Source organism: Podarcis vaucheri, assembly GCF_965113315.1.
Source record: "Podarcis vaucheri genome assembly, chromosome: Z".
Taxonomy (NCBI): Eukaryota; Metazoa; Chordata; class Lepidosauria; order Squamata; family Lacertidae; genus Podarcis; species Podarcis vaucheri.
This window is the reverse complement of record NC_138758.1, coordinates 42,107,506-42,134,041: the sequence shown is the minus strand read 5'-3', so window position 1 is coordinate 42,134,041 and position 26,536 is coordinate 42,107,506. Positions and strand designations below refer to the sequence as shown.

The window sequence follows — 26,536 nt, the reverse complement described above, 5'->3', positions numbered from 1 at the left end:
CTAAGCAGAGGTTGGATGGCCACCTGTCATGGGTGTTTTACCTGAGATTCCTGTCTTGCATAGGGCTGGACTAGATGGCCTTCACGGTCCCTTTCTAACTCTGCAATTCTATGATTCTAAGAAATGTATGGTGTGAACATGATATTACTTAAGTTCATTACGTTATTTGGGTTTACTCTGGGTAAAACTTAGTTGGCTGCAACCCACCATAACTAGAAGAGATGCATGTTCCTCTACATAGTTTATGCTGCTTCCATTTCCCTCTTCTCTCTTTGTCATCTCCCCCCACACACAGCCTTGGTCACGTTTTACACTGCAAGCTCCTCAGGACAGGGACCTGCCAACCAGAGCTTTTGCCAAAGGGCTCTGCACATTGACGACACTAGATAAATAAATAATGGTTCTTGAGAGCAATAATAATAATCAGTAGCCCATGACACGGAGGGGCACCACTGCTCACCTGACCTCCAAACAGTTGCTTTGATGATGCCTACCAGGAGGAAGCAGGGAGGAAGTGGTGAGATTGGCACAGTGCAAATGCACCGGAATAGCCAACCGGGTACTCCTGCCAACGAATTTGCACCACTCGGACCTCACCGCCCCTCCCTCTCCCAGTAAGCAGCAGCAATGCAACTGACCAGAGGGGCAGGTTCCCAAAGATTATCATTATCATCATTTTGTGTGCGGGTGTGGGTATCTGCACATATGTGTATTTTTGTATGCAATGTTTGGCAGGAAATAAGACAGTAAATAACAAACAACAAACTAAATATTGATGTATGCAATTTTTATTTCTTAATTATATTTAGTGGTAGTATGGCTGTATTGTTTTTTTGTAACATAAAATCATTCAATAAAAATTATTTGAAAAAAGGGGGGGAAAGAGAAGCAGGTTCCCAAAGTCAGGTGATGGGCAGGTTCCCCACCAGGTCTTCTGCTACTGGAACTTATTATTCTACAAAAAGGCTAAGGAGTAAACCATATACAAAGCTGGAGTGGAGTCCCAAAGGCAGTCAGAGGGCGTCTTGTATGCCTCCTTCCTGCAACTCCTGCAGCCAACCTGGTGCCAAACGTCTTGTTCTGCTTTGGCCCATATCATTTTTTAAATATTATTATTATTATCATCATCATCATCATCATCATCATCATCATCATTTATTCATTTCCCATTTGACACATTACATCCATACAAGCTTTGCCTTAATCTTAGATAGACTTCCCAACTTATCTTCCATCGACACTCTATTTCAAATTTTTAGTTTGCTACAACTCTTTACATTTTCTCCCCCCCTTCCTTATTTCTCTTTTCTTTTCTTTGTCTTGTCTACTGCTGCTCAAGTTAACCTTGCAAGTTAACCTTGATACCACTCTAAAGTATTCTTCAAAAAGCTCCCACTTGCCTCCTTTTCTTTTCATCACAATTTCTTATTTTGGTTGTCAAACTTGCTAACTAAACAAACTCTATTAACTTCTGCGACCACTGATCCTTTGTTGGAACAATAATTTATTTCGAATTTTTTTGCATAAGTTTTCCTTGCAGCCACAGTTGCATATAAAAAATAGGTTCCTTGTTTTCTTAGGTATATCTTCTCCTATTATTGCCAGCAAGAACGCTTCTGGTCTTTTAGGGAAGGTGAATTTAAGGTGCGTTCCTCAAATATCATTTCCCAACCACCAACCCCCATACTTACATTGCCACCACATATGATATAGAGAGCCTTCTTTTTCTAAACATTTTCAATATGCATTGGATCCTCTCTTGTGCATTGTGGCATGTTTACTTGGCATCGGATACCATCTATATACCATTTTGAAGATGTTCTCTTGAATTGCATAGCGGGCCGAAAATTTTACTGGCCCATTCCGTAATTTTTCCCATGCCAAAGGTTCAATGTTATATCCAATAACTGATGCCCAGTGTATAGTCACCTCTTTCACTTATTCATCTTTAGGTTCCCATTCAAGTAGAGTTCTGTATACTTTAATTTTTTGTTATTTCCCAATATTATTTTCTCAAATTCCAATCCACCTTCTACAAATCCTTTTTCTTTGCCTCTTCTAAATATCTCATTTATTTGGAAATACTGGAATCAATCTGTGACTAGTCTAATTACTTCTTCTTCTCTCTCTCTCTTTTTAAAGTCTTACAGAGTTATCTTTAAATTCAAGAAGGTCTTTATACGTTCCCCGGTTTTCTTCCATGTTCAATTTTTTTACCACAACCGCCTCCATTGGAGATATCCAGCATGGGGTCTTCCTTTCTTAACATTTCTCTATATTTTGCCCAAACATTGTACACACTCCTCCTGATCACATAATTTAAAAAAACTCTTGTGCACTTTGGCCTTATTATAATACAAATAGCAATGCCACACAAACCTTAGGTCAAATCCAAGAAAAAGGTTCTTGCATCCTTTAATTCTACCCACTCCTTCACGCACACAGCCACAAAGTACAGTCTCAAATCAGCAAATGAGAAACCCCCTCTATTCCTCTCATCTCTTAGTATTTTATACTTAATCCTTGGCATTTTTTTCTTGCCATATAAAAATTGTTAAGTGCTTTTCCCATTGTTTAATTTGGACCCCATCAGTGAGGCCGAGAGGGAGGTCTTGTCACTTGGACAGCCCAAGACCTCCATCCACACTGCCTAGGCTTCCACTCCGAGGTCACTTCCAGGCTGCTAATGCACACTTTGTCTCTTGAGACAGACAGAGGACAACAATAACCCCACCTTTCCTCTGGAAAAAAGTCCTTTTTCTTTTTTTTTCTTCTTTTTTGCCAAAAGGATGAGGTAGAAATGCCACACAGGAACAAATGAATAAACAAACACCCAAAAGAAGTTACAAAGCACCAGCACTAAACACACCTGTAACACAGCAATCTGCTACTACTTGCCTCAATGTCCAGCAGCAGCAGCAGGAACCAAAATCACTTAACTCTGCCTTCCGTGTCTTGGAAAGGCTGTCAAATGTATCTGAAGAAGTGTGCATGCACACGAAAGCTCATACCAAGCACTAACTTAGTTGGTCTTTAAGGTGCTACTGGAAGGAATTTTTTTATTTTAAATATCCCATCAATTCAGGGTGTCATGCTGTGGTTCCATCTTTCTAGGACTTTGTGGCAGATGTCCAGAGCCCTACTTAGCAGAAGGACCACAAAGGTCTCTAAACCCATCAGGTCTGGACTGCAGCGCAGGTGAGCCCATCAGGGCAAGTAGGGCACATCCCCACCAACCTCAGAAAGCCCCCACCTGCCTGCCTTCTTACTTGCAATCAGTTCCGGGAGTGGCCCAGACCGCCAGCTTCTCTGCCTCCTTAGTCTCAGGGTTGCCCTTGTATAAGTCAGCAGGGAGGAGAATGGCAGGGGACTAGACCAGAATTAGTTGGCGCTGCCTCTCATTGGCTCTGGCACCACCTATGACTGGTCTCTCTGCCTTCTGCCCCACCAGGTGCCACCACTGGACTGTGGAGTGAAGGAACGCACAGTACCACCTAAAGGGGCACACAAACCGTGCCCTAAGAATCACACTAGGGAAGAGTTTCAAAAAGCATGGGAGAAATTCAGAGAACACTTCACAAAACAGTGCCCTAAAATACATACCTGGACTTGTTCCGATTAATATCTGCAGGAGACTTTGTGGATATTTAAGTTAGAATTAGAAAAATCTTAATAATTATTCATAAAGGAAACAGCTTATAAGAAGTAAATAAGGAGGCCAGACACAGGATAAAGGAAGTCTTTTATTTGGTTGTTTGTATTGTTATATGTTATGCTTATTGTATTTCTGTATCGGGGGGGGAGGGGGTTATGTTATGTTGTAAATAAAATGTTCAATAATTTTTTGTAGAAAAACAACAACAACCCTGCCCTAAGAAGAGCAAGTCTAAAACAACCTGTTCCACTCAATGGGGTGCAGGTGGGGGGGGTGATAGGACAGCCCAGCCATTTCCTTTCCTTTCTTTCTTTTTCATCTCTAATTTACTTGCCACATCTCTAATTTACTTGCGAAAATTTGGCATGGTGGTCAGAATTTTTAAACAATACAGGTGGATTTCACACACATCAGCGGTAGCGTTTTCATTTTAGCCTACATGCTTTACCTGAGCATAATAATAACAACGCAAGGGCAGCCCTGCTGGATCAGACAAATCTAGCGTAGTTCAGCATCCTGTTTTCACAGTGGCCAGCCAGATGCCTGCAGGAGACCAGCGAACAGGATTTGAGCACAAGAACACCTTACCCTCCTGCATTTCCCAGTAACTGGAATTCAGGAGCTTCGCTGCCTTCAGCCGTGCAGGTAGAGCATAGCCTTCATGGCTAGCTGCCAAGGATAGTCCTAAACTCCACGAAGGTGCATAGGATATCAGGTGCTTGGAGCAGCCTCAGTATGATGCAGCCCTTTCCCCAGGTTACACCTGCTCACTGTCCCTCCTCTGCAGTCTCCATGAAAAAATTCTACCTGGCTGAAATGTACCCTTGAACAGTGATGATGCCACTTGGATGAGAAGCTTCTGCGTGTGGGTGAAAACATGCACCTACTGACCATTTGGAAGAATGCAGAGAGAGGAATCATAGGCGCATCTGCAGCAGCACAACCAAACTCTCCAAAGGTTTGACTTCAGCCCTGAAGATGCATTCCACCACTGTCTCTCCAAGCAGACACATGTCAACAATATATATATATATTAAGAGTCACACCTGTAGCACCATATGCTTTTTGGCTCTGGCCCTGCCCACCAGAGGCATGTAGTTCCTAGAAGATTGTCCATGGGGGGGAATACAGTACAGCCTTTGAGTGAAAGATATTCCCTGTCCCTGGTATACTGTTCCTGAAGATGGAGGTTCTACTGAGCTCTAATACTATTAGACAAACCTATCCTTGCAGTCAATGTTGAGTTCTACAAGCCCCTTGCCAATTTCCTCCCTCCTCTTTGACGAACTATCAAGACGGTGTCCTCTCTCTGCTCAGAATAATCCAGGGGGGGCATCACTATCTAGGGGGGTGGGGGGCTCTCACTGTAACCAAAGGGAGAGAGTAAATCTCCCGCGTGTAGTTGACTAAGAGCCGGCTACTCACCGCGCTCTGATTGGCTGATTCAAAAAAAGACCCGTGTAAAAATTTTTTTTTTTTAAGAAAATACATTTTTTTGGGGGGGGGGTGTTAACAACACACCGTCTGTCTATTCAAACCGAAAGAAGTCAAAGGATGCGGTTAATAAAAAAAAGCGTCGCGCGCACAGGGTATCTCCGCAACTAAGCGTCCCCTATTTCTTATTCATCATATTTACTCAAGTTTGCAAGCAACTGTCAATGAAGTATCTGCACAGTCAGGCGCGTGCACACACCCCCCCCCCCTTTGCGGAATCCCAGTTTTTTATCAGGGTTGCTGCAGCCCTACTCTGAGTAGGCCCATTGAAACTGGTGGGCATGACTCACACCGGCCCATTCATTCTAGTGGGTCTGCTCTCGAGTAGAATTCAGCCGGTTACAGCCCACAACACGAGACTTTTAGTTCCCAAAGGAATACAGAAGCGGTTACACTTTCATTTTTGATAGCAAAACAGGCAGCTTTCTTCCTCTCCGCCCCCACCAACCCGGTACCCTCAGGCGGCTCGATCTTCTTCCCCTTAATTCGGCAGTAACCCGCACCACGTTCAACTTAAGCGTGCAAAAGGGACACCTTTGCTTTGCAAGGGACAGAGTGCGTGGGCTTGCAAGCGCAACGTGGTTGCGACCCCGAACACACGTTTTACTCGGAAGCAAAGCACCTCTCGCCGAGTTCAATAAGTGACTTGCTCCCTAAGCGAGGATCCACAGCCTAAATATCCAAAAACGTAACGATCTTGTCCCGGTTCATCTTTATTTATTTTTTTAAATGAACATGCAAGCTGCGTGCCTAAGGTTTTGCAAAATCCTGTAATCCCCCCCACACACACACACAAAAAAAAAGTTTTAAGAAATAAATAGAAAACTCTGCAACTCTATCTCCTACGGCACGCCGCCGCCAAAGTTTCTCTGCAAACCCGCTCGCTTGGAGACCTGCCGGACACCCCCCTTCTCTGCAACGCGCCCCCGCACCCCCTCGCGCCGCCGCCAAATACAAAATCTTACCGGTTTTCTGTATCAAGAAAGTTTTCTTTTTTCAGTTCCACTCCTGCTCCATTGGAAAGAAGAAAGTGCCAAAAGTACGGGGCGCAGCGCGCGCAGGAAAAGCACTAAAATGCCTTTCGGACTCAGTGAGAGTCCCGCAGCGGGGCTCACAGAGCGGGCTCCCCGCTGCACCCCGTGGCACTCCGCACCAGGTTCAGAAAGGTGTCTGTCTCTCCTCAGGCAGCTGTTGCAGACTGAAGATGCTGAGGATGTGAGGCGCCATCTTCTTTTTTTTTCCTCTCTCCTTTTTCCCGCGAATTATTTACGTTTTGCTTATGCAATTAGCGCAGGCTGCTTCCCTATTCCCCGCCCACCAGACCGCCCCCGGCTCCTCCTCTGGGCTCCATCCCGCCGGTAGCACAGCCCTCGCTTCGACTGCGCGAAGGGGGGGGAGGGATACGTTGTCCCCCACCCGCACTGCCCACCCCTCCAAAAAGAAAAACAACTACGCAAAGATTGGAGAAACTTTTGTCTGTGTATACATAACACGATATAGGACTAGGACCAATGTTCGGGATCCATACTCAGCTGCTTACTTTCCTGTCAGCTTAACCTACCTCAAAGGGTTGTTGTGAGGATTATATTGGGGGGGGGAGAACCATGAAGACCACCTCCAACTCCTTGAAGGAGACGTGGGGTAGAAATGCGATAATAAAAGCGTGATGAGTCTCTGTGCTCTGATGCACTGTACCTTCAGATTCCACGCTGCCAATAATGAACTGAAGTTAGCCGCTGCCCTCAGCATTCCCTGTCTGAACTCCTGAACTCACGTGTCAAGCCCACTCCCCCCCCCACTACGCCCTATTACGCCCCCGCCCCCTTCTGGCCACTTCTAGGTTGTGGCGATGCGCACGTGCAGTCGCATGTCAGTTCGGATGTGTGCAAATTGGTGGTTGTCTGTAGCTAATCTAAGGGGCTTGACAAGGAGTCAACGTAAATGGATTTTCCATGCCGTTACATCTGCAAACAGATTGATATTGATTCATTAGTCAAAGGGGGGCATTAAAATATGGCCCCCTTTGATCAATGGATAGACAATGTGACAACTCTTGCAACATATGAACAGATCACTTTCAGGCGAAGATTGGTATGGACAAATATAATGATATTTGGAATGTATTTACTGAAACCATGGTGACTCATGAACTAATGAGGGGAATAAGAATCTCATCTCCTTACATATATACTACATTTGTACTTTAACCTCAATTCCATTTCATTATCCTTTTGTTATTGTTGTTTTCCTCTGCTTTCTGTTGCTTTTTAAATATTTCCGCCCCTTTCCCCCCTTCTTTTTCCTTTATTTCCTTTACCTTAATTTCATGTCAAGCTTTCATTTATTTTTTTTAAGGTAACCCCATCTTGAGAATGCTGAAATGCCTGAAAGATAGGATACGAGGGTTTGGGGAACAAATATCACAACTGGAGAGAGACATGTTAGAATGTAATGTAAAAGTGTTGTCTAAAATGTATAAAATATTATTGGAATGGGAGACAAAGGATAAGCAAGGAAAATCCTCAGTGATACACGGGGCAATAGGTATCGGTCATAATATAGACATGGAAGTATGGGAACAATTGTGGAATATGGATATAAAATTTACAACATGTTTTGGTCTAACAGAAAACTATGAAAATATAGTAAGTTGGCAAAAATGTATAAATCTAAATCAAATAAGTGTTGGAAATGTATAGAGAAAGAAGGTTCTTTTTATCATATGTAGTAGTCTTGTAGTAAGGTTAAAGCTTACTGAGATATTATATATAATGAATTGAAAAGGATGTTTAAAATAACTTTTGTTAAAAAAATCAGAAGCTTTTCTTTTGGGAATTATAGGGACACAACTACCTAAACTGTATAGAAACTTATTCATTTATGCTACTAAAGCGGCAAGAATTTCACTTGCCCCAAAATGGAAAGAAGTCCCAGCAAAGGGAGAAAGGATACAAAAACTTATGGAATATGCAGAAATGGCGAAACTCACTGGAAGAATAAGAAATCAAGACAACAAACTTTTTATAAAAGAATGGAAATGGTTTATTGAATATTTACAGATAAATTGTAAACAGATAAGAACATTGTCAGGATTGTTTTAATAAGCTGCAGTTTTATAAGAGTATATATTTGAAGGAGATGAATAAATGAGCAAATTAAGTTAATTTGGATATGCAGAAGATATTAAGAATAAATTTAAGGAACCGCAGAAAGAGGAGGAAGGAAGTCAAGTTTTGAAATGTTAAAATGGTTTTAAAATTAGTGAAATGTATAAATCTGAAAAGCATAAATATTTGTTTTAAAAGAGAGAGAATGTTGAAATGCCTAATGCATAAAATATCTAAAACATAAAATAAAATGGGTTCCCAGACTGATAGAGCAGTAGTTCCCAATTAGCTGAAGATCCCTTTTTCAAAAAGCCAAGCCATGGGCCCCATACTTTTGAAATTGTTGATAACTCTATGGTCTTACCTGTGCAAAGCATTTTTTTGAAGAAAATGTGGGGTAGTCCCCTATAAGCAAAGGATTTTAGGTATACAGTGGTACCTCGGGTTAAGTACTTAATTCGTTCCGGAGGTCTGCGCTTAACCTGAAACTGTTCTTAACCTGAAGCACCACTTTAGCTAATGGGGCCTCCTGCTGCTGCCGCGCCGCCGGAGCACGATTTCTGTTCTCACCCTGAAGCAAAGTTCTTAACCTGAAGCACTATTTCTGGGTGAGCAGAGTCTGTAACCTGAAGCGTATGTAACCCGAGGTACCACTGTACTAAAAAAACACACACACAAAAACAGACCATAAAATTTGTGATATTACCACCCAAAAATGGCAAAGGTTTAGTTAGTTGGGCAGACAAGTTTAATTTTTCTTAAACTTACCTTTAAGAGTGGCACGATGGAGCCCAAGGTGGCACAGAAGCCTAGGTGCCCCTGAGAGTGCAGCGCGCCACTCACAAAAGCAGTGCAGGGCTGGGTTCACAGTGTGCCAAAGCTACCCATGCAGCCGCCCCAGGTGCCAGCGGGGCTCATTACACCGCTGGTCTACATTCTTTGAAAAATGATTTCAATGAACCATCACAAGTCACATCAACAAGTACACAGATAAGAGTTGTTAGTTGTACAACACCACATTCAAAAGGATTCCTTATCTGTGAATTTTCAGGATTTGCTGCACGGAAGAAATCTCTGAAGCTAGTCGCTAAATCACACAGGTGCTCAGTGATGTAATGTTTTACTTCTGGTATCAGTTCTGCATCACTGGCCTCCATAAATGTCTCCAGTGTTGGGATGTTAGTGAGGCTGCCGCCTTCTACTCGGCTTGCCCATAACCCGTGCTTTTTTTCTGGGGGGACGCAGGGGTACACATACCCCTAAACATTTTGTGAATCTAAGTTTGGCCTCATTGCGGGGCAGTATTTCAATATGAGTAGGGAAATGAGAGTACCCCTAAACATTTTTTTTAAAGAAACAAAAACACTGCCCATAACCATAATTTTTAAATCACTGCCTCAATCTTATCTTTAATGTAAAAAAAATAAAAATGTTCACATTACTACCTTGAAAGCTTGTGTTGTGAATGCTCAAGTATGTGAAAATGCCTGCTAAGTAGGCTGCCATACAAAACCACACGAAGTTGTACAACTGGTCATGTGGAAATTTTGAATCCATCAGAAAAAGTTGTGCTTCATCATGTGCCTCAAAGAATTGCTTCAATATTTTTTCCCCTTGACAGCCAATGCACTTCTGTATGTAAAAGTAACTACATACACATGCAAGCAGGAACTAGTCACGAGCAGAGGCTGGATGACCCATAGAAGGCTTTCACTGTGCAATTAACAAGATAAGTGAGTCTCCCATCAGAGGATGGTGCCTAGGACCTCGTGGATGTGTTCCTCTGCAAAAACAGACAAAACAAGGCTTCAGCTTTTGCAGAGGCCAAGCTCAATGAGGCACTCCTGCCCCTGAACTATGCCAGCTGGTCATTCTGGGAACAAGCGTTTAGTGCCTAGATTTTTGTTCCTGTTTTCTTCTTCCTCCCCTGTCTTCTTTTCCTTACATCTCTCCCCCCACCCTACCCCCCCAAAATTGCAACCCTGCTGGTAGGGAGCATCTTCTGTTGATTGTACTACTATGTAAGCCACTGTGGGAGGCTTTTTGGCTGAACAGCGGAGCGCAAATGTTCCCAGGAAATATATAGATAAATTATCAGAGCTCAAGGACACATTCCAGTCAGGCCAAAAACCACCCAAGGAGGATGCAGAGCAAAGCAGTTGAGCGTTTCTGGAAGCTTGTTCTAATATCCAGCAGAAGCCTGCTTCCCTATAATGGCCAGCCAAACAGTCCTAATTCTGCCCTCCAGAGAAGCAGAGGACAAGTCTGCTCCCTCTTCAACATGAGAGCTCTTCAAGAGAGCCACCAAAATGTCCACCCTCAGTCTTCTCTGTTCCAGATTCAGCACGCACAGGTCCTTCAATTGTTCCTTATCAGACTTGGTTCTCAGATGCTCCACAAGGGGTGAACAGCCATTTTCAGCCCAGTTCACTTCTAGGCAAGCTGCATGACATTGCTGGCGGGGCCAGAGGCAAAAGTGGATGGAGCAATGTAGGCCAGTTTCTATGCACACCCCTCTCTATCCTTCATACAGGTGAGCAAGAGTCATGATCGGAATCCCAGCTGGGCCAAAAGTCACTCAAGGAGGGTGCAAAGCAGGACCGTCCAGGGCCAGGCCATCCATGAGGCAGACTGAGGCACCTGCCTCAGACGGCAGAATCCAAGGGAAGCCTCCACAGGCACCACCTTGCAGCTGCTGGTGAAGCAAGGTGAAGCAGCTGTAGCAGCTGCTGGGTTCTGGGAGATCTTGTGAAAGCCCCATTAGATCTCATGGAGGACTCCAGAGGCCTCACATGTCGGTTCCAAGATGCTGGGTAGTCAGGGCAGAGCACCTCACTTACTGCAGTCTCAGGAAGGCCACGCAAGGTCTTTGCACAATCGTGCAGGATCCCAGAAGCCACAGCTGTGCCATGCTGTTAAGCGCAGCTCTGGCAGAGTCGGGTGGGGGTGACAGATAGCACACAGTGCACACATAGTGCAGCACCTTTCCATTTCACCTCAGGCCTCTCCCTGTAACAGCGGGTGCTTTCAAAAGAGGACAGTCCTCAGTAAAATAGGACACACAACAACATGGCTGTCAACCTCCCCTTTTTTGTGGAAAATTCCCTTATTCCAGCGCCGTTTCCCGCTGCTTCCCGCTGCTATCCCGGATTATTAGATATCCCATAGACAGTCCCCGGGACAGGTGAGGCTGTTGATCCCTTATTTTCGAGGCTGCTGATCCCTTATTTTCAAATCTGAAAGTTGACAGCTATGCACAACAACCTTGTTACCATTAAGAGCCTTCCCAGGGAATTGAATGCTTCCTGCTCTGTGGTCCCAAGAAGTATTTTCTAAGGAAGTTTACAAGCACTCAAAGGTCTAAAATTTGCAATGAGTCATGATAGAGGACTGTGAGTCATGACACCATAAATAACTCATGCAACTAATTGTCTGTGCATCTCTTTTTTTTTAATGCTTCTTTGTGGTGTCTGGGTCAACCTCATGCAGAAAAAGTTGCCATTTCATCGCTATGATGGTGGTGGTGGTGGTGGTGGTGGTGGTTTATGAATTTCATACAGTGGTACCTCTGGTTATGGATTTAATTTGTTTTGGGGTGCCGTGCACACCCAGAAAAATGCTTAACTAGAGGCACCACTTCTGTGCACGGCATGGCACGATAGAGCGCTTCTGTGCAGGCGCACAGTGCGTAGAGTGCTTCTGCACATACGCTAGCGGCAGAACCCAGAAGTATACACTTCCGGGTTTGCAGTGTCTGCTTCCCGAAAGTTACGTTACCCAAAGGTAATGTAACCCAAGGGTCCACTGTACCACCTTTCGTCACAAGATCCCAGAGTGGTTCACAGGATAAAATACAAGGTAAAAACACCAGTATCATAGAATCATAGAGTTGGAAGAGACCACAAGGGCCATCGAGTCCAACCCCCTGCCAAGCAGGAAACACCATCAGAGCACTCCTGACATATGGTTGTCAAGCCTCTGCTTAAAGACCTCCAAAGAAGGAGACTCCACCACACTCCTTGGCAGCAAATTCCACTGTCGAACAGCTCTTACTGTCAGGAAGTTCCTCCTAATGTTTAGGTGGAACATTCTTTCTTGTAGTTTGGATCCATTGCTCGGTAAATAGTAAATAGTTAAAACAATAGTAAATAGTTAAAACAAAACAATAATGTTGTAGAATATTAATTAGCCAAAGGCCTGGTTTTCACCTGGTACCTAAAGATGTATAATGAAGGTGCCAGGCGAACATCCCTGGGGAGAGTATTCCACAGATGGGGAGCCACTGCAGAAAAGGCCCCTTCTCATGTTGCCACCCTCCAGACCTCTCAAGGAGGAGGCACAAGAAGCAGGGCCTCAGATGGTGATCCCGGGGTCTGGGTCTATTCATAAGGAGAGAGGTGGTCCTTGAGGTATTGTGGTCCTAAGCCATTTAAGGCTTTATAGGTCAAAACCAGCACTTTGAACTGGGCCCCAAAACTTTTATTTATTTATTACATCCTGCAGATTGGACTATTGTAAGATGCTCTAAATCAGGCTAGCATTAAAAAAGTCTCATCTGCAGCCACACTAGTGACAAGGGGCCTGCCAATTAGATTCCATCATGCTAATACAGTGGTACCTCGGGTTACACGCACTTCAGGTTACAGGCTCCGCTAACCCAGAAATAGTACCTTGGGTTAAGAACTCTGCTTCAGGATGAGAACAGAAATCATGCCCTGGCGGCGCAGCAGTAGCGGGAGGCCCCATTAGCTAACGTGGTGCTTCAGGTTAAGAACGGACCTCCGGAACGAATTAAGTACTTAACCCGAGGTACCACTGTATCAGCGGCTATCTGCTCTGGGTGGCTGCCTCACTTCCAGGCTCAATTCATCAGGATCCAATTTCCACTGTTAATTCCAAGTCTAATAACTGCACCTGCTTTCTTTTGCTTGAACGTTTGGGCTATCACACATGGTAGACCTGCAGAAAGCCCAAGGCCTACTGGGACACAATATAAAATGAAATTTATTCCCTTCAAAAAATTTCATTTTTCATCTTAATCTTAGTTAAATGATTAAAAAAAAAAATATTAAGTGACTGAGCACTTTCATAGAAAGGGTACCAGGTGCAGCTTAACATTTAACTTGCACACCCAGCAATGCTACAAGGCGCAGCTCTGGGTAAAGGGACTCATCCTTCTCTAGTCTCCTCTTCCTGTATCAGAGCGGGGGCGGGGGGGCGGTGCTCAGGTCTTCCAAGGTCTTCTACAGTGGAGCCCTCAGGGTCAGATGACAGCAGTACCATATACCCAGGCTGGGTGGGGGGTGGGCACTGATTCTATAGGTTCATCTGTAGCAGGAGCTCAGGATCTGGCTCTGCATACCTTTCCCCTTCAGAGTCACAATCATAGAATCAGAAATGTAGAACTGGAAGGGACCCTGAGGGTCATCTAGTCCAACCCCCTGCAGTGCAGGAATCTCAGCTAAAGCATCCATGACAGGTGGCCATCCAACCTCTGCTTAGAAACCTCCAAGGAAGGAGAGTCCACAACCTCCCAAGGGAGACCGTTCCTTATCATCAGAAAGTTCTTCCTGATGTTTAGTTGGAATCTCTTTTCTTGTAACTTGAACCATTGGTTTGAGTCCTACCCTCCAGAGCAGGAGAAAACAAGCTTGTTCCATCTTCCATGTGAAAGCCCTTGAGACAATGGAAGACAGCTATCACTTCTCCTCTCAGTCTCCTCATTTCCAGGAAAAACATACCCAGATCTTCAAACTGTTCCTCCTCATAAGGCTTGGTTTCCAGTCCTTTCCTCCATCACCTGATGAAGAGGAGTCCAGCTCCTAGTCCCTGACACCTTCCATGTCCACAAGCAGTTCCCAGAGTGGGTGGTGGTGCCCCTGGGGGCCAGTGGGATTACCCAGGAGGGTGCTAAGAGGCAAGGGAGAAGCTGTAGGACTCTGGAGATGAAAATGACTATCTTATGTTGAAAAGCTGGCGTCAACTGCATCAGTTCCATCAGTCTTGCTGAATTACAGTGGTACATACGCTTCAGGTTACATATGCTTCAGGTTACAGACTCTGCTAACCCAGAAATAGTGCTTCAGATTAAGAACTTTGCTTCAGGATGAGAACAGAAATCGTACTCTGACGGCGCGGCAGCAGCAGGAGGCCCCATTAGCCAAAGTGGTGCTTCAGGTTAAGAACAGTTTCAGGTTAAGTACGGACCTCCGGAATGAATTAAGTACTTAACCTGAGGTACCACTGTAATTAAACTAAATCATTTTAATTGGATTTTGAATAAATGTGCTTTGTGTTTTGAATTTTATTGTGTTATCATCTTTCTTAATGGGTTGTGCAAATGGCAATTCTGAATAATGCTTTTTATAGGATATGGGTGGGATTCACATGGGATTAGTTTATGGAAGCTGGGGGGCAGTAGCCTGAAAACATTCGGGAACCACTGCTCTACACCCAAACCAGTGGGTACAGACAGATCCTCCCCAACTCCTCTCCAGGTGCCACCTGACTCTGGACCAGCATCATGAGAACCATCCCTTGACCTGCCAGACTCTATCGTGAATCTCAGCATGTGAACCCCATGTCAACCCAAACCATTGTCCACCCACAGCCCAGCTGAGAAAACCAAGCTCTCCCAGATGAGTCCATCATCCAAGTAGGTCCATGGAAGCAAGAGCTTTAGATGTGAAAAGTGTGTGTTTGGAATGTGCCACCGTCCAATGCATTCCAGATGGGCCCAGCGAAAACAGCATTCTGCCAGTCACAACTTCCTCTTTCAGAGCCTATTAAAGACCACAAAGGCGCAATGAGCCCAATGAATGATGGTTCGGATTAGATCCTAGGTCGTTAAATGGAGATATTCCACTTGCAGCTGCCAACCAGGCCCTGCTTAAAGGAGATCATTTCGACATGCCCCTTTGAGTGTTTATTTAACGCAAATGCATTCCACCCCCCAGTCTGGTTCTGTTTCCTTGGAAGGGAACTTTCTGTGCATGCTTTTCGGCAGTTGCACAATACAGGCACATAGGAAATCCAATAGATGGATGGGGAGCAAGCTTCGGCCTGGTAGACTCACTGTGGGCTAATCCAGTATGGCAAATGGGACATTGCCTCATGAACCTCAGCTTGCACTCTGCGAGCCCCCACCAACTTGCAAACCAGACCAGGGATTGGTGCAAATAGATAAATAGGTACCACTCCGGCGGAAAGGTAAACAGCATTTCCGTGCACTGCTTCGGTTCACCGGAAGCAGCTTAGTCATGCTGGCCACATGACCCGGAAGCTGTCTGCGGACAAATGCCAGCACCCCCGGCCAGTAAAGCAAAATGAGCGCCGCAACCCCAGAGTTGTCCACGACTGGACTTAACAGTCAGGGGTCGGTTTACCTTTTATTGGTCAGGAGCAGACTGAGACATGCTGAGGCCCCAAGCCGCACCAGGCTGAAAGAGCCCCTTAGCCTGAACTGGCCGCTGGTTCTGTTTGACAGCTTATGGATCCCCAGCCTAATGCATATTTCATATTTCTGCACAGATATGACCAATAATTGTGTAGCAATTAGGAGTTCTTTTTGCTGTACCAAAATGATAATGCCTGTTTCAGAGTCTGTTTCCCCACCTTTCCATTATTTTTTGTAACTAGTGTTATAGAACTAAAAATTAAGGATGTTATTTATTTATTTTTTTAATCTAGAGGACCCTCGTAACCCAAGGCCCTAAAATATAGCTTACCTTGCTTGTGCATAAACCTGACACTGGCAATTATCATGGTCTGCCACTCTCCCTGGGAGCTAAGAAGCTACATACAAGGTGACCTTCCTTGTGAGGAAGGAGCAAATGGCAGAGAGTTGGGGATCCTCAAGATGACTTTGCACAAAGCTAACAAAGTGATTTGTCCAAGGTTTCATTTGCACAATACATTTAAAACAGTATTGTATCACTTTAAACAGACATTGCATCCTCCAAAGAATATTGGGAAACGTAGTTTATTCAGGGTGCCAAGAGTTGATAGACCACAATTTGCCTCACAGAGCTACAATTCCCAGAGTTCCCTGGGAAGAAAGTTCGACTACGGAATTCAGTTCCACAAGAGGCAGTAAAGACCACTGTCCTGGGTGGTTTTAAAAGCAGATTATACAAGATTATGGGGGATTAGGTTATTAGTAAAGGGACTCGGGTGGCGCTGTGGGTTAACCACAGAGCCTAGGACTTTCCCATCAGAAGGTCGGCGGTTCAAATCCCCGCTCCCGTTGCTCAGCCCCTGCTCCTGCCAACCTAGCAATTCGAAAGCACGTCAAAGTGCAAGTAGATAAATAGGCACCACTCTGGCGGGAAGGTAAACAACGTTTTCATGCACTGCTCTGGTTCGCCAGAAGTGGCTTAGTCATGCTGGCCACATGACCCGGAAGCTGTACGCTGGCTCCCTCGGCCAATAAAGCGAGATGAGTGCTGCAACCCCAGAGTCGGCCACGACTGGACCTAATGATCAGGGGTCCCTTTACCTTTCCCTAGGTTATTAGTGGCTCCCAGCCACACAGGCTATGTTCTACCTCCAATTTCAGAGGCAACTGCTGGAAATCACAAATGGGAAGAGTTGCTTTTGCACTCAGGATCACCTCTCAGGCTTCTGATTGGGACACCTGTGTCCCAATCAGAAGAAGATGCTGGACTATGCAGACCTTTGGTCTGATTCAGCGGGGCCCTTCTGATGTTCTTATTCTACTCAACAGAGCCATGTAAATACTTCAACCTGCTGCCTATTAATTCCTGCGCCCACCCCCACAAGTTCAATTGTGGCTCCGATGATTGAAAGATTGAAGAAGACAAAAAAGACAGCAAATTGGATTTTTGGTTCGCCAGTTGTTATTCTAGCAGCTGGGCCCCACAAGGTTGTCCTGAGAGTTAGAGTCACTCAGTTTCCATGGCAGCCTATCTTGGCCATGACTGATAATAAGTAGAAATGTTCTGGTATAGCTTTTTAATTTACTTGCCCCCAGTGCTTCTTAATTTATAGATAGCATTCATTTCCCAGCAAGGGTTTGTTTACCTCCCAACCTTGGTTTATAAGGTTTATTCAATTATTCTGAACAAAACAGATATAAGTTCTTTTTTTATATCCAGAGCAAGGTAGAAGAAGATAGGCTGGAGAGAGAAAAGGATGTAGCCAATGTCAGTCGTACTCGGAATAGACCAACTGAAACTAATAAATTCATTTTAATGGATCTGCTTTGAGTAGGACTGAATTGGAGACAGCCAATTTATTAACAATTCATTAGCAATTATTATATATCTTGAGAACAGAGCATTTTAGAACTAGTTATCTAACCAAACTCTCATCAGTTTCCTTAAGAAGTGTCTTGGATGGCCAGTACAACCAGGTTCCATAACACAGACTGACTTTGTTTTTGTGGTTAAACTCAGCTGGAAGGCATCATTCATTATCTGTTAGCCTGCTCTTTATCTAGAGAAACAAGAGATCGCTTTTTGGAACATTTGTTAGCAAAAGCAAGCAGGCACACGCCAGCAGAAGTGGTTTAGTTTCTTTTGAGTAACAATAAAGCTGTATAACACCCTGAGTGGCCCCTCTATTCACTGGGCTAGAAATTTTTTTTGAGAAAGAATGAGATAAAAATCACTATGAATTGTTTTGGTGTTTCAGAAGTTTAATAAGAAATTTAAAAGTTGTTATTATTTCTGCTTTCATCTTTTCTCGGCTTTCCTCTTTAACTTCAGCTGTATGAAATTGTATAAGGTAAACTTAGGGTGGACATCCAGCATTGTTTAAGATATGTAGGCATAGACAAGGTCAGTTTCTTTTATGGGAAGCCACTTGGAAGCCCTGTATGAGATTGAGGTTAGCAGTGGAGGCTGGTCCATTAGGGTCAATAAGGCATCGCCCCGCCCTTCCCATAAGGCTAGGATCAAGGAGACATGTGGTTGGTTTCATTTGTCCAAGCAGCCTGTCCACATCCTCGGAGGTAACAGATTGGAATTGATCCCATGCAACTTGACTAGACAGGACTCCAGCACTATCCCACCCCGGCCGTGCTCCCACGGTGGAGTCTACCTCTTTCTGAATCTGAGTGACTTTATTTGAAACCCAAAGCACATTGCTTCACATTGCTACCATCCCTGTTAGTGTAACTGCAGTGCTCAAATCTGCTCTCTTGCCATGCAGTTGCAAATCAGTCCTAAGCTCCATGATATGTTTCTGATGCAGTCCCCCAACCGTCAGTTTTGTCATCTGCCTCTGCTTTCATGAACTTTTCATGATCTGGCTTCTGTAGCACACTTGAGGAACAGAGTGCCCTCTCTTAAATAGGCATGTTTCAGAGAATGTAGTTTGGCCAAAGGACCAAACCTGGGGAAGCCAACTGACTCATTCATATCAGCCACAGGTTTCTGAAAGGAAGAAGACTCTAGATCTGGGTGGAGAGTATTGACAAGATGGTCTCCATCATTCTGACCAAGTAATGTAAAGGTTACCTGTGAGACAGCAAAGAACAGGTTAGGTTGGAAGGAAAACGAACTCAAATGTAAGATCATAGGAATGGCGGGGGGGGCGGGGGGAGCCCTGCTAGATCGGGGATATATAATTACATTAGAAAAGCCTTCTGGATCAGGCCAGTGGTTCATATTCTCCAGCATCCTGTTCTGGTTTGCCAGAAGTGGCTTAGTCATGCTGGCCACATGACCCGGAAGCTGTATGCCGGCTCTCTCGGCCAATAAAGTGAGATGAGCACGCAACCCCAGAGTCGGTCACGACTGGACCTAATGGTCCGGGGTCCCTTTACCTTTTAGTGTTATGACAGAGGAATTAAATATTGCTCTATTTTCCACACCATGCATAATTTTGTACTCCTCATATGATTACCCTTTTCTCTAAACTATGAATTCTGCAAATGTTTCCTCACCTTTAATAAAGTAACAATGAGAGCATAAAAAGAGCCCTGAAAGATCAGGCCAAATGCCCATCTAGCCCAGTTTCCTGTTCCCACAGTGCCCATTTAGGTCCCCATTACGGAAGGCTGGCAAATAAGTAAATGCATGCAATGATCAGGTGTTCATTCAAGACGCCTTTCCCACACATCTCAAGGTCAGCAAATGGAAAGATAAGCAGGCTGGGTAGTAGGGGGGGAAGGACTGCATGAAACATTTTAAAGCTAAATACAACCCATCTGAACACTTCCCTGCACAAGGGAAGCTGTAGCAAGATCACACTCAAATTGATTATTCAAGCAATGTACTGGACTATGGACATGATCCAGTCCAATTGAAGCTGGAACATAAGAAGAGCCCTGCTTGATCTGACCTAAGACCCATTTATCTAGTCTAGCATCCTGTTCTCACAGACGCTAACAATAAGCCTCAGGCAAGTCCGCAGTCAGCACCTGAGAGCAACGGCACTCAAGGATAACAAACCTGCCAATTTCAGTTTCTTGCAATTTATCGTCTATCTAGCCCTAAATTCAGTTCTCCACATTCCTCCAACAGTTGGTGGTGGTGTAATGCTTAGTGTTGGACTAGGACCTGGGAGATCAAGATTTGAGTCCCCACTCAGCCATGAAGCTCACGGGGTGCCCTTGGGCCAGTCACCGTCTCTTAGCCTAACCTGCCTCTCAGGGCTGTGGTGTGGATGAAACCGGGAGGCGAACCATGTAAGTCACCCTGAGATCCTTGGAAGATAAAGGTAGCACGTAAATGTAATAAATAAGTAAATTTAAGAAAGGAAACCTTGTGAAAACCTGTCCTCATTTTAACACCAATCTCTCCTAACATATGCATTTATACAGGCAATGTTGTCTAACATGAGCAATTTCTATAATGCATTTTTGGTTGTTTTTTTTCATTTATATGTGCATTTTAATGCACTCTCCTCCACCCCATATATTCTTTTTTGTACACATCATTTGGTCTGCAGTACATGATCCAGAGATATGTGAGTTCAAAGGATAGCTGTATTTCAGTTCAGGTATTGTACTGGAAAGTGCATTATAATGCGAATTAAATTGGATTTCTACCCACACCCGAATGACCTTCTTGTGTTCATGATCTGCAGCAGCCGGTATTCAAAGCCTTTCTGCTTCTGATCCTGGAGCTAGTAAACAGCTATCAGGGCCACATCTGCTATGCTTTTAAAGCATTATGATATCGCATTAATAGCCATGGCCTCTCTCCCAACAGAATCCTGAGAACTGTAGTTTGTTAAGGGTGTTAAGCATTGTTAGCTAGAAATTCAGAGAGTTCCCTGGGACGAGGGATTGATTGTTAAACCACTCTGGGATTTGTGTATATTAGCAGGGAAAAAAATGCTCTAAAATGTGAAGGGTTTCTGTAACAACTTTATTTATTTTTTTCGGGGGGGGGGGATTGCAAACTGGTGCAAAGATGTGACAAGCTGAACGGGAAGAAAGTGAGAAACCAACATTGATAGATTTGCCTCTATGCACAAAGGGGACAAAGGGCTAAGGACCATTATCGTACTCCACTCAGTAGCGACTACCTCATATGGTGTCTCACCAATCTCAGCCTGCCCTCAGCCAGACTCCACCTGCATGGCTTCTTGCAACCAGTCCAAGGGGTGGCCTTGGGTATCAGCTTCCTCCTAGTCTTGATGTTGGCAGGGGTGGGTCTACTACAAAACTAATGAAGCTTCAGCTTCAGGGCTCCTAATCCTAGAGGGGCAAATTACAACTTGGCCACAGTAATCCATGCAACAGTCACCTCCAGGCTTGACTACTGTAATTCGCTCTACGCGGGGCTGCCCTTGAAGCTGTCCCAGAAACTCCAGCGGGTGCAGAATGCTGCAGCGAGGCTCCTCACAGGGTCTCTGCCATGGGAGCATATTCACCCAGTGCTTTTCCACCTGCACTGCTCCTGGTGGAGTACAGGGTCAGATTTAAGGTGCTGCTTTTGACCTTTAAAGCCCTTCACGGCCTAGGACCCTCGTACCTACGGGACTGCCTCTCCCGGTATACCCCACAGAGGACCTTAAGGTCCATAAATAGCAACACCCTAGAGGTCCCGGGCCCTAAGGAAGTTAGATTAGCCTCAACCAGAGCCAGGGCCTTCTCAACACTGGCTCCGGCCTGGTGGAACGCTCTGTCTCATGAGACCAGGGCTCTGCGGGATCTGGTTTCTTTTCGCAGGGCCTGTAAGACAGAGTTGTTCCACCAGGCCTTTGGCTTGGAGTCAATTTGATTCCCTCCCCATCTATCTTTTTCCTTTCTCCTCCTGTGATGAGGCTGCATTTTAATTGCTTTAATGTTTTAATGTTGTATTTTAATCTTGTTTTTAAGTTGTATTCATTCAACTCATTTTTTTTAATTGGTTGTTAGCTGCCCTGAGCCTGGCCTTGGCTGGGGAGGGTGGGGTATAAATAAAATTATTATTATTATTATTATTATTATTATTAATGGGTCTAGTAAACACAATTTTGAGTTGCATTGATTTGACTCAAATTGCTTGTTCTGTTGTTGCTGAAATAAGTCTGCCACTGGATTCTACCCTTATAGACCCAGAGGAAGAGGATGGGGGCAAGACCAGGATTATTCTGCTTGGTCTGTCAGTGGCTTTGGCACCACCTACTTATGTGCTCCCTGCCTTCTGCAGTACCAGTTCCACTGGGTACCAGCCCCCTACTACACTCCCTCTAACCCTCAACAGCAGGGCGGAAGATGATATGGGCTAGGAGGCTCTGTGGACCAGCAGCAGGCTAACAGGAGATGATGTTGATCCCTGGTGCCAGCTGTGCCCTGTAGGGTCAGGCTGTCCAGGGGTGGGGTAGGGAAGGAGCCTTACCTTGTGGACAAAAGGCCACTGCAGAACAGCATCATGGTCACCTCTCAGTAGCACCAGAAAGAGTGAGAGGTGTGTTTCTCCCTTCACCATTCAGGTAAATCCTCATGCAGAGCTTGTCGCCATATTGCTAAGTGTAGAATGCTGAAGATGGAGAACTTGGGAGTTAAGCACCAGCCAAAAAGTCACACATATCCTCTTCAGATAAAGAAAAATAGAGACGGGCTGCAACCAGAGCTCACCTATTCCAGATCTCATTGAGTTGAATCCAATTAAGTTGGAGTAGACCCACTGAAATTAATGACCCTAAGTTACTAGTGACCATTAAATTCAGTGGGTCTACTGGCATTGGCCACAGCCCAGAGCCAGTGTGGCATAGTGGCTAGAGTGTCAGACCAGGATTCAAATCCCCCATTTGCCCATCACTGGGTGACCCTGAGCCAGTCACTGCATCTCAGCCACCTCACAGGGTTGCTGTGGGGATTAAATAAGGAGGGCAAAACCATGTGTGCCACTTTGAATTCCTTGGGGGGAAATGCGGTGTGTGTGTGTGTGCAATGAACTAAAAGGCATCCCCAAGCAGGAATAGATGAATCTGTCCCTTTCAGCTTCTCTCACTTTCTCATTTATTTCTCTCTCTTTTTAATTCAGTTCTCCACATTTCTGCCACAGGTGGCAATGTGTGAAGCCCTCATGAAAACTGATTGGTTTTTTTTAGTGTGGATATATCCTAATAATACACATGGTGTGTTGGGGGGGGTTGGGGGGGTTGAGGGGGCAAGGAATATTTCTTAAAGTGATGCATTTCTGCAGTTAATCTTCAGTACTACATGCCTCTTAATGTGCACTTTCTCCTAATATATGCTTTTGGGTAAATGTTTAGTTGGAGAACTGCATTGCAAAACTCACATGTGTGAATTTTGCAGGGAAGCATCATTTCAGTTTAAAATTTGTTTTGGGAGGTGTGCGAATTAGATAGGTTCTGAATAAAATGCACATCAAACCAAATTTCTCTACTATCTGTAGCCCCTGGTTACCATATTTAGTCAAATGTAATGCACAACTTTTTTGGCCGAATTACGTTGTGAAAATTAGGGTGTGCATTAGATTTGGTGGTGCATTAGTTTTGCGTAAATACGGTAAATAGGTAGCAGATTCCAACACGGTTTTAAATCTTGTATTTAATACATGCCAAAACTGCAAAGGGCAAGTGACATCATGGATGGAACAGTTGTCTCTTCTTGTTAATCATACATGTAAATGGCATACAAATACACATTTAAGGCATGTGACTCACCCCAAAGAATCCTGAGAGTTGTAGTTTCCCCCTGCAGAGAGCAACAATGCCCAGCACCCTTAAACTACAGTTGTTAGGATTCGGGGGGGGGGGGCAGAGCTATGAAGCCAAGCTGAACAGCTGCTTAACCCAATCACTCTGTCTTCTGCCTTGCTAATTTTGTTCACAGCACCTGCATTTTTGCTCAGATCAGGGAGGAATGCATTTGGTTGCCTCCACCATCTGAGGCAAGGGAGGTAATAAGGAGAGAGTGGGGCTTCTCAGAAGTGGCACCCCAGCTGCAGAATCCCCAGAAAAGCTTTGCCTGTTGAAGATCCCTGGTTCAATCCCAAATCAAACCTATGGCCTCTTCCAAGCATTCAGAGCCCCTGCTCCCCACTACCCACCCACAATCCTTCCCTACCCACTCACCTTCAGCTCCAAGCCATGGATCATATCCTGGTCAAGGCCGCTCTGGCTCCGGAATGCCACAATCTTCTGCCAAGAGGCAACCATCTCCTTGCTCAGCACAGACGCAATGTTCTCAAAGACCTGCAGCTTGCCTTCCAGCAAGGTGACCCCACTGGCTGTCCATGAGTGCCTGCGAGCCTTCGTCCCCCTCCTCACACAGAGGGAGCCTGGAGGAACAGTCCGTGGCCAAAGCCCCCTGCAGTTTCATGCTCAAGAAGAACCTCATCAGAACATTGGAATCAATCAATCAAGTGCAGTAGGAAGGGTGCAAGCTTGCCTTCAGCTGTTTCACATGCTGGAGCAATAGCATCAAGTGTGTCCCCTCAGTATACTTCTCGTACTCTTTCCTATCTTCTGCATTCCCCTGTTGGGAAGGAACAGGGCACCATCAACACCATCATGACAAGGCCACAATGATGAAATCACACAGCTGATTAGACCTGGAACCAGCATCCAGCCTGCTAGGGCAGCTGCCAAAGCCACACAACACTGGCAGGGCCCAAGAGCACTTAGGGATGCACAAATCTGTCCATTTTTGTTTTTCACAGCCTCTCATTTTACCAATCTTAGGTTCAATTTACCAGTTTCCTGCATCATATTTTCAATGATCTTTAAAAAGAAAAAAAGCCTTGCAAATATTTGTCAGAATTTTAATGCAAATTTATCCTAACATACAGATTTTTGCAAGCAATTTCCCATAACCTGATGCAGTTTTGTACTAATGTATATATTTTGTGCTTTCTGCCGTATGCATGACTTGGCTGGAGATGTGAATTGCAAAATTCAGAGGAGTACAGAGAACCAGTTCATGGATTGTTTCAATGAGTATAAATTAGACAATTTTGCCTTTATATGCAAATTGAATCAAATTTCTCACCCCTCTGGCTCTGATCATTTCTTCAGACTGCCTTCCCAATTGAAGTTGCAGCTTCTTTGTAAGAAGGCTCGGTTGTCATGACACTGGACTGAAGTCAATTTCCCTTCTCTTAAGGATGAGTTTGAGGACTCTGGAGTCAGAAGAGAACTGCACACAGGGCCAGTCCTAGAGAAAAGTCTGCAGGATGAGACCATGGTGCCGGAGTCGTCCGACTCAGAGGACTCCCATCACAGAAGGTCCAATACAACCATAGTCTCCTCAGTTACATCAAAGACTGTTGCAGCAGAGATGCTCTTTAACTGAAAAGGCACCTTTCAGCAAAAGCAGAGTATACAATTGAGGCAGAACTGCTTGCTTCTAAGGTTGACTGTTGCTGAAACAACATTGGAGCTTTGCTCTCCCTCCAGCATTCAGCCAGTGACAGTGTTGGAGTAATCTCACACAAGAAGCGGGAAAGTTAAGGCTTACTTCCCAACCAGCTTTCTCCTTCAGGAGACAGATAGGTAGCCGTGTTGGTCTGCCATAGTCAAAATAAAAAAAATCCTTCCAGTAGCACCTTAAAGACCAACTAAGTTAGTTCTTGGTATGAGCTTTCGTGTGCATGCACACTTCTTCAGATACACTGAAACAGAAGTTGCCAGATCCTTCTATATAGTGAGAAGGTGGGGAGGGGTATTACTCAGAAGGGTGGTGGGAATGGGAGATTGGCAGATAGCTGAGATGAGCCTGTTGATGACTCTTAACGACTGTAATAGGTCTTACAGGAAAAGGCAAGGGGTGGGGAGGAGAGTTCAGCTGCATAAATAAATTTCCTTCACTGAAAGAAGTGTCCTTGGCCACCAGGTAAAGAGCAAAGGGACCCCTGACCATTAGGTCCAGTCGTGACCGGCTCTGGGGTTGTGGCACTCATCTCACTTTATTGGCCGAGGGAACTGGCGTACAGCTTCTGGGTCATGTGGCCAGCATGACTAAGCCACTTCTGGCGAACCAGAGCAGCGCACGGAAATGCCGTTTACCTTCCCACTGGAGCGATACCTATTTATCTACTTGCGTTTTGTGCTTTTGAACTGCTAGGTGGGCAGGAGCAGGGACCGAGCAATGGGAGCTCACCCCGTCGTGGGGATTCGAACCACCGACCTTCTGATCCGCAAATCCTAGGCTCTGTGGTTTAAAAAAGACATACTTCTTTGGTATGTTGGAGAAAGAGAGGGGGTGTCAAAGACGGGGGGGACAGGGGGGAAGGGATGCCCACTAATTTTTGGCTCTGACCTTGACCACTCTCAAGTTCAGCTCCACCAACCCACAATGTACAGCCCCCTGTTTGAAAGGTCTCTAGTTCAAGTCCAGTTTAAAGATAAAGAACCCTACAAAGGGGGAGCAGAAAGGGGGCACTGGAGCTGAACAATTGCAATGAGCACCTGGGCAGTGGTAGGGACTGGGCAGGCATGCACGTCACCTGGTCACAGCCTTCCCCACTAGAGGGAGCTGCACTGCATTTTTATTTAGTCATGACATCTAAATGTACGGCTATATAAATTAGCAAATGTTATACAAATCTACAATTGGGTGATTGCAACCAAACCTGAAACATTCCATTAAAGCATCTGGATGGCAGCATTACCTTGAACGGGCATCCAATCCTGAAAAAATGACATCCTTCATGGCCTACAGAAAGCGCTGAAGGGTTCTGTGTAGAAGAGCATCAACAAAATAATGTTTAAAATACAGGTTTTTAACAAGTACCCTGATGGGCCCTACATAACAAATTATTATTATTATTATTATTATTATTATTATTATTATTATTATTATTAATTTATACACCACCCATCTGGCTGGGTTTACCCAGCCACTTTTTGTGGC

The 26,536-nt window shown here is 44.8% G+C and overlaps 2 protein-coding genes across 4 annotated transcripts in view; both read right to left on the bottom strand.

Moving 5' to 3' along the window:
• The window catches only part of PHF19 (PHD finger protein 19), a 35,657-nt gene extending 29,283 nt beyond the window's left edge, over window positions 1-6,374 (bottom strand). For all 3 annotated transcript variants that reach the window (XM_082208929.1, XM_082208928.1, XM_082208930.1), the window contains exon 1: window positions 6,115-6,374. The gene's annotated coding sequence lies outside the window, so the exon portion shown is untranslated. The remainder of the gene's footprint in view (window positions 1-6,114) is intronic.
• Window positions 6,375-18,518: 12,144 nt separating this feature from the next.
• On the bottom strand, window positions 18,519-26,335 carry TRAF1 (TNF receptor associated factor 1; the record flags this gene model as incomplete). Its single annotated transcript, XM_082208728.1, is given in 6 exon segments — window positions 18,519-18,737; window positions 22,053-22,128; window positions 22,130-22,179; window positions 22,183-22,207; window positions 23,750-23,992; window positions 26,295-26,335. Coding segments are annotated over 6 exon segments (654 nt in total).
• Window positions 26,336-26,536: the final 201 nt, after the last annotated feature.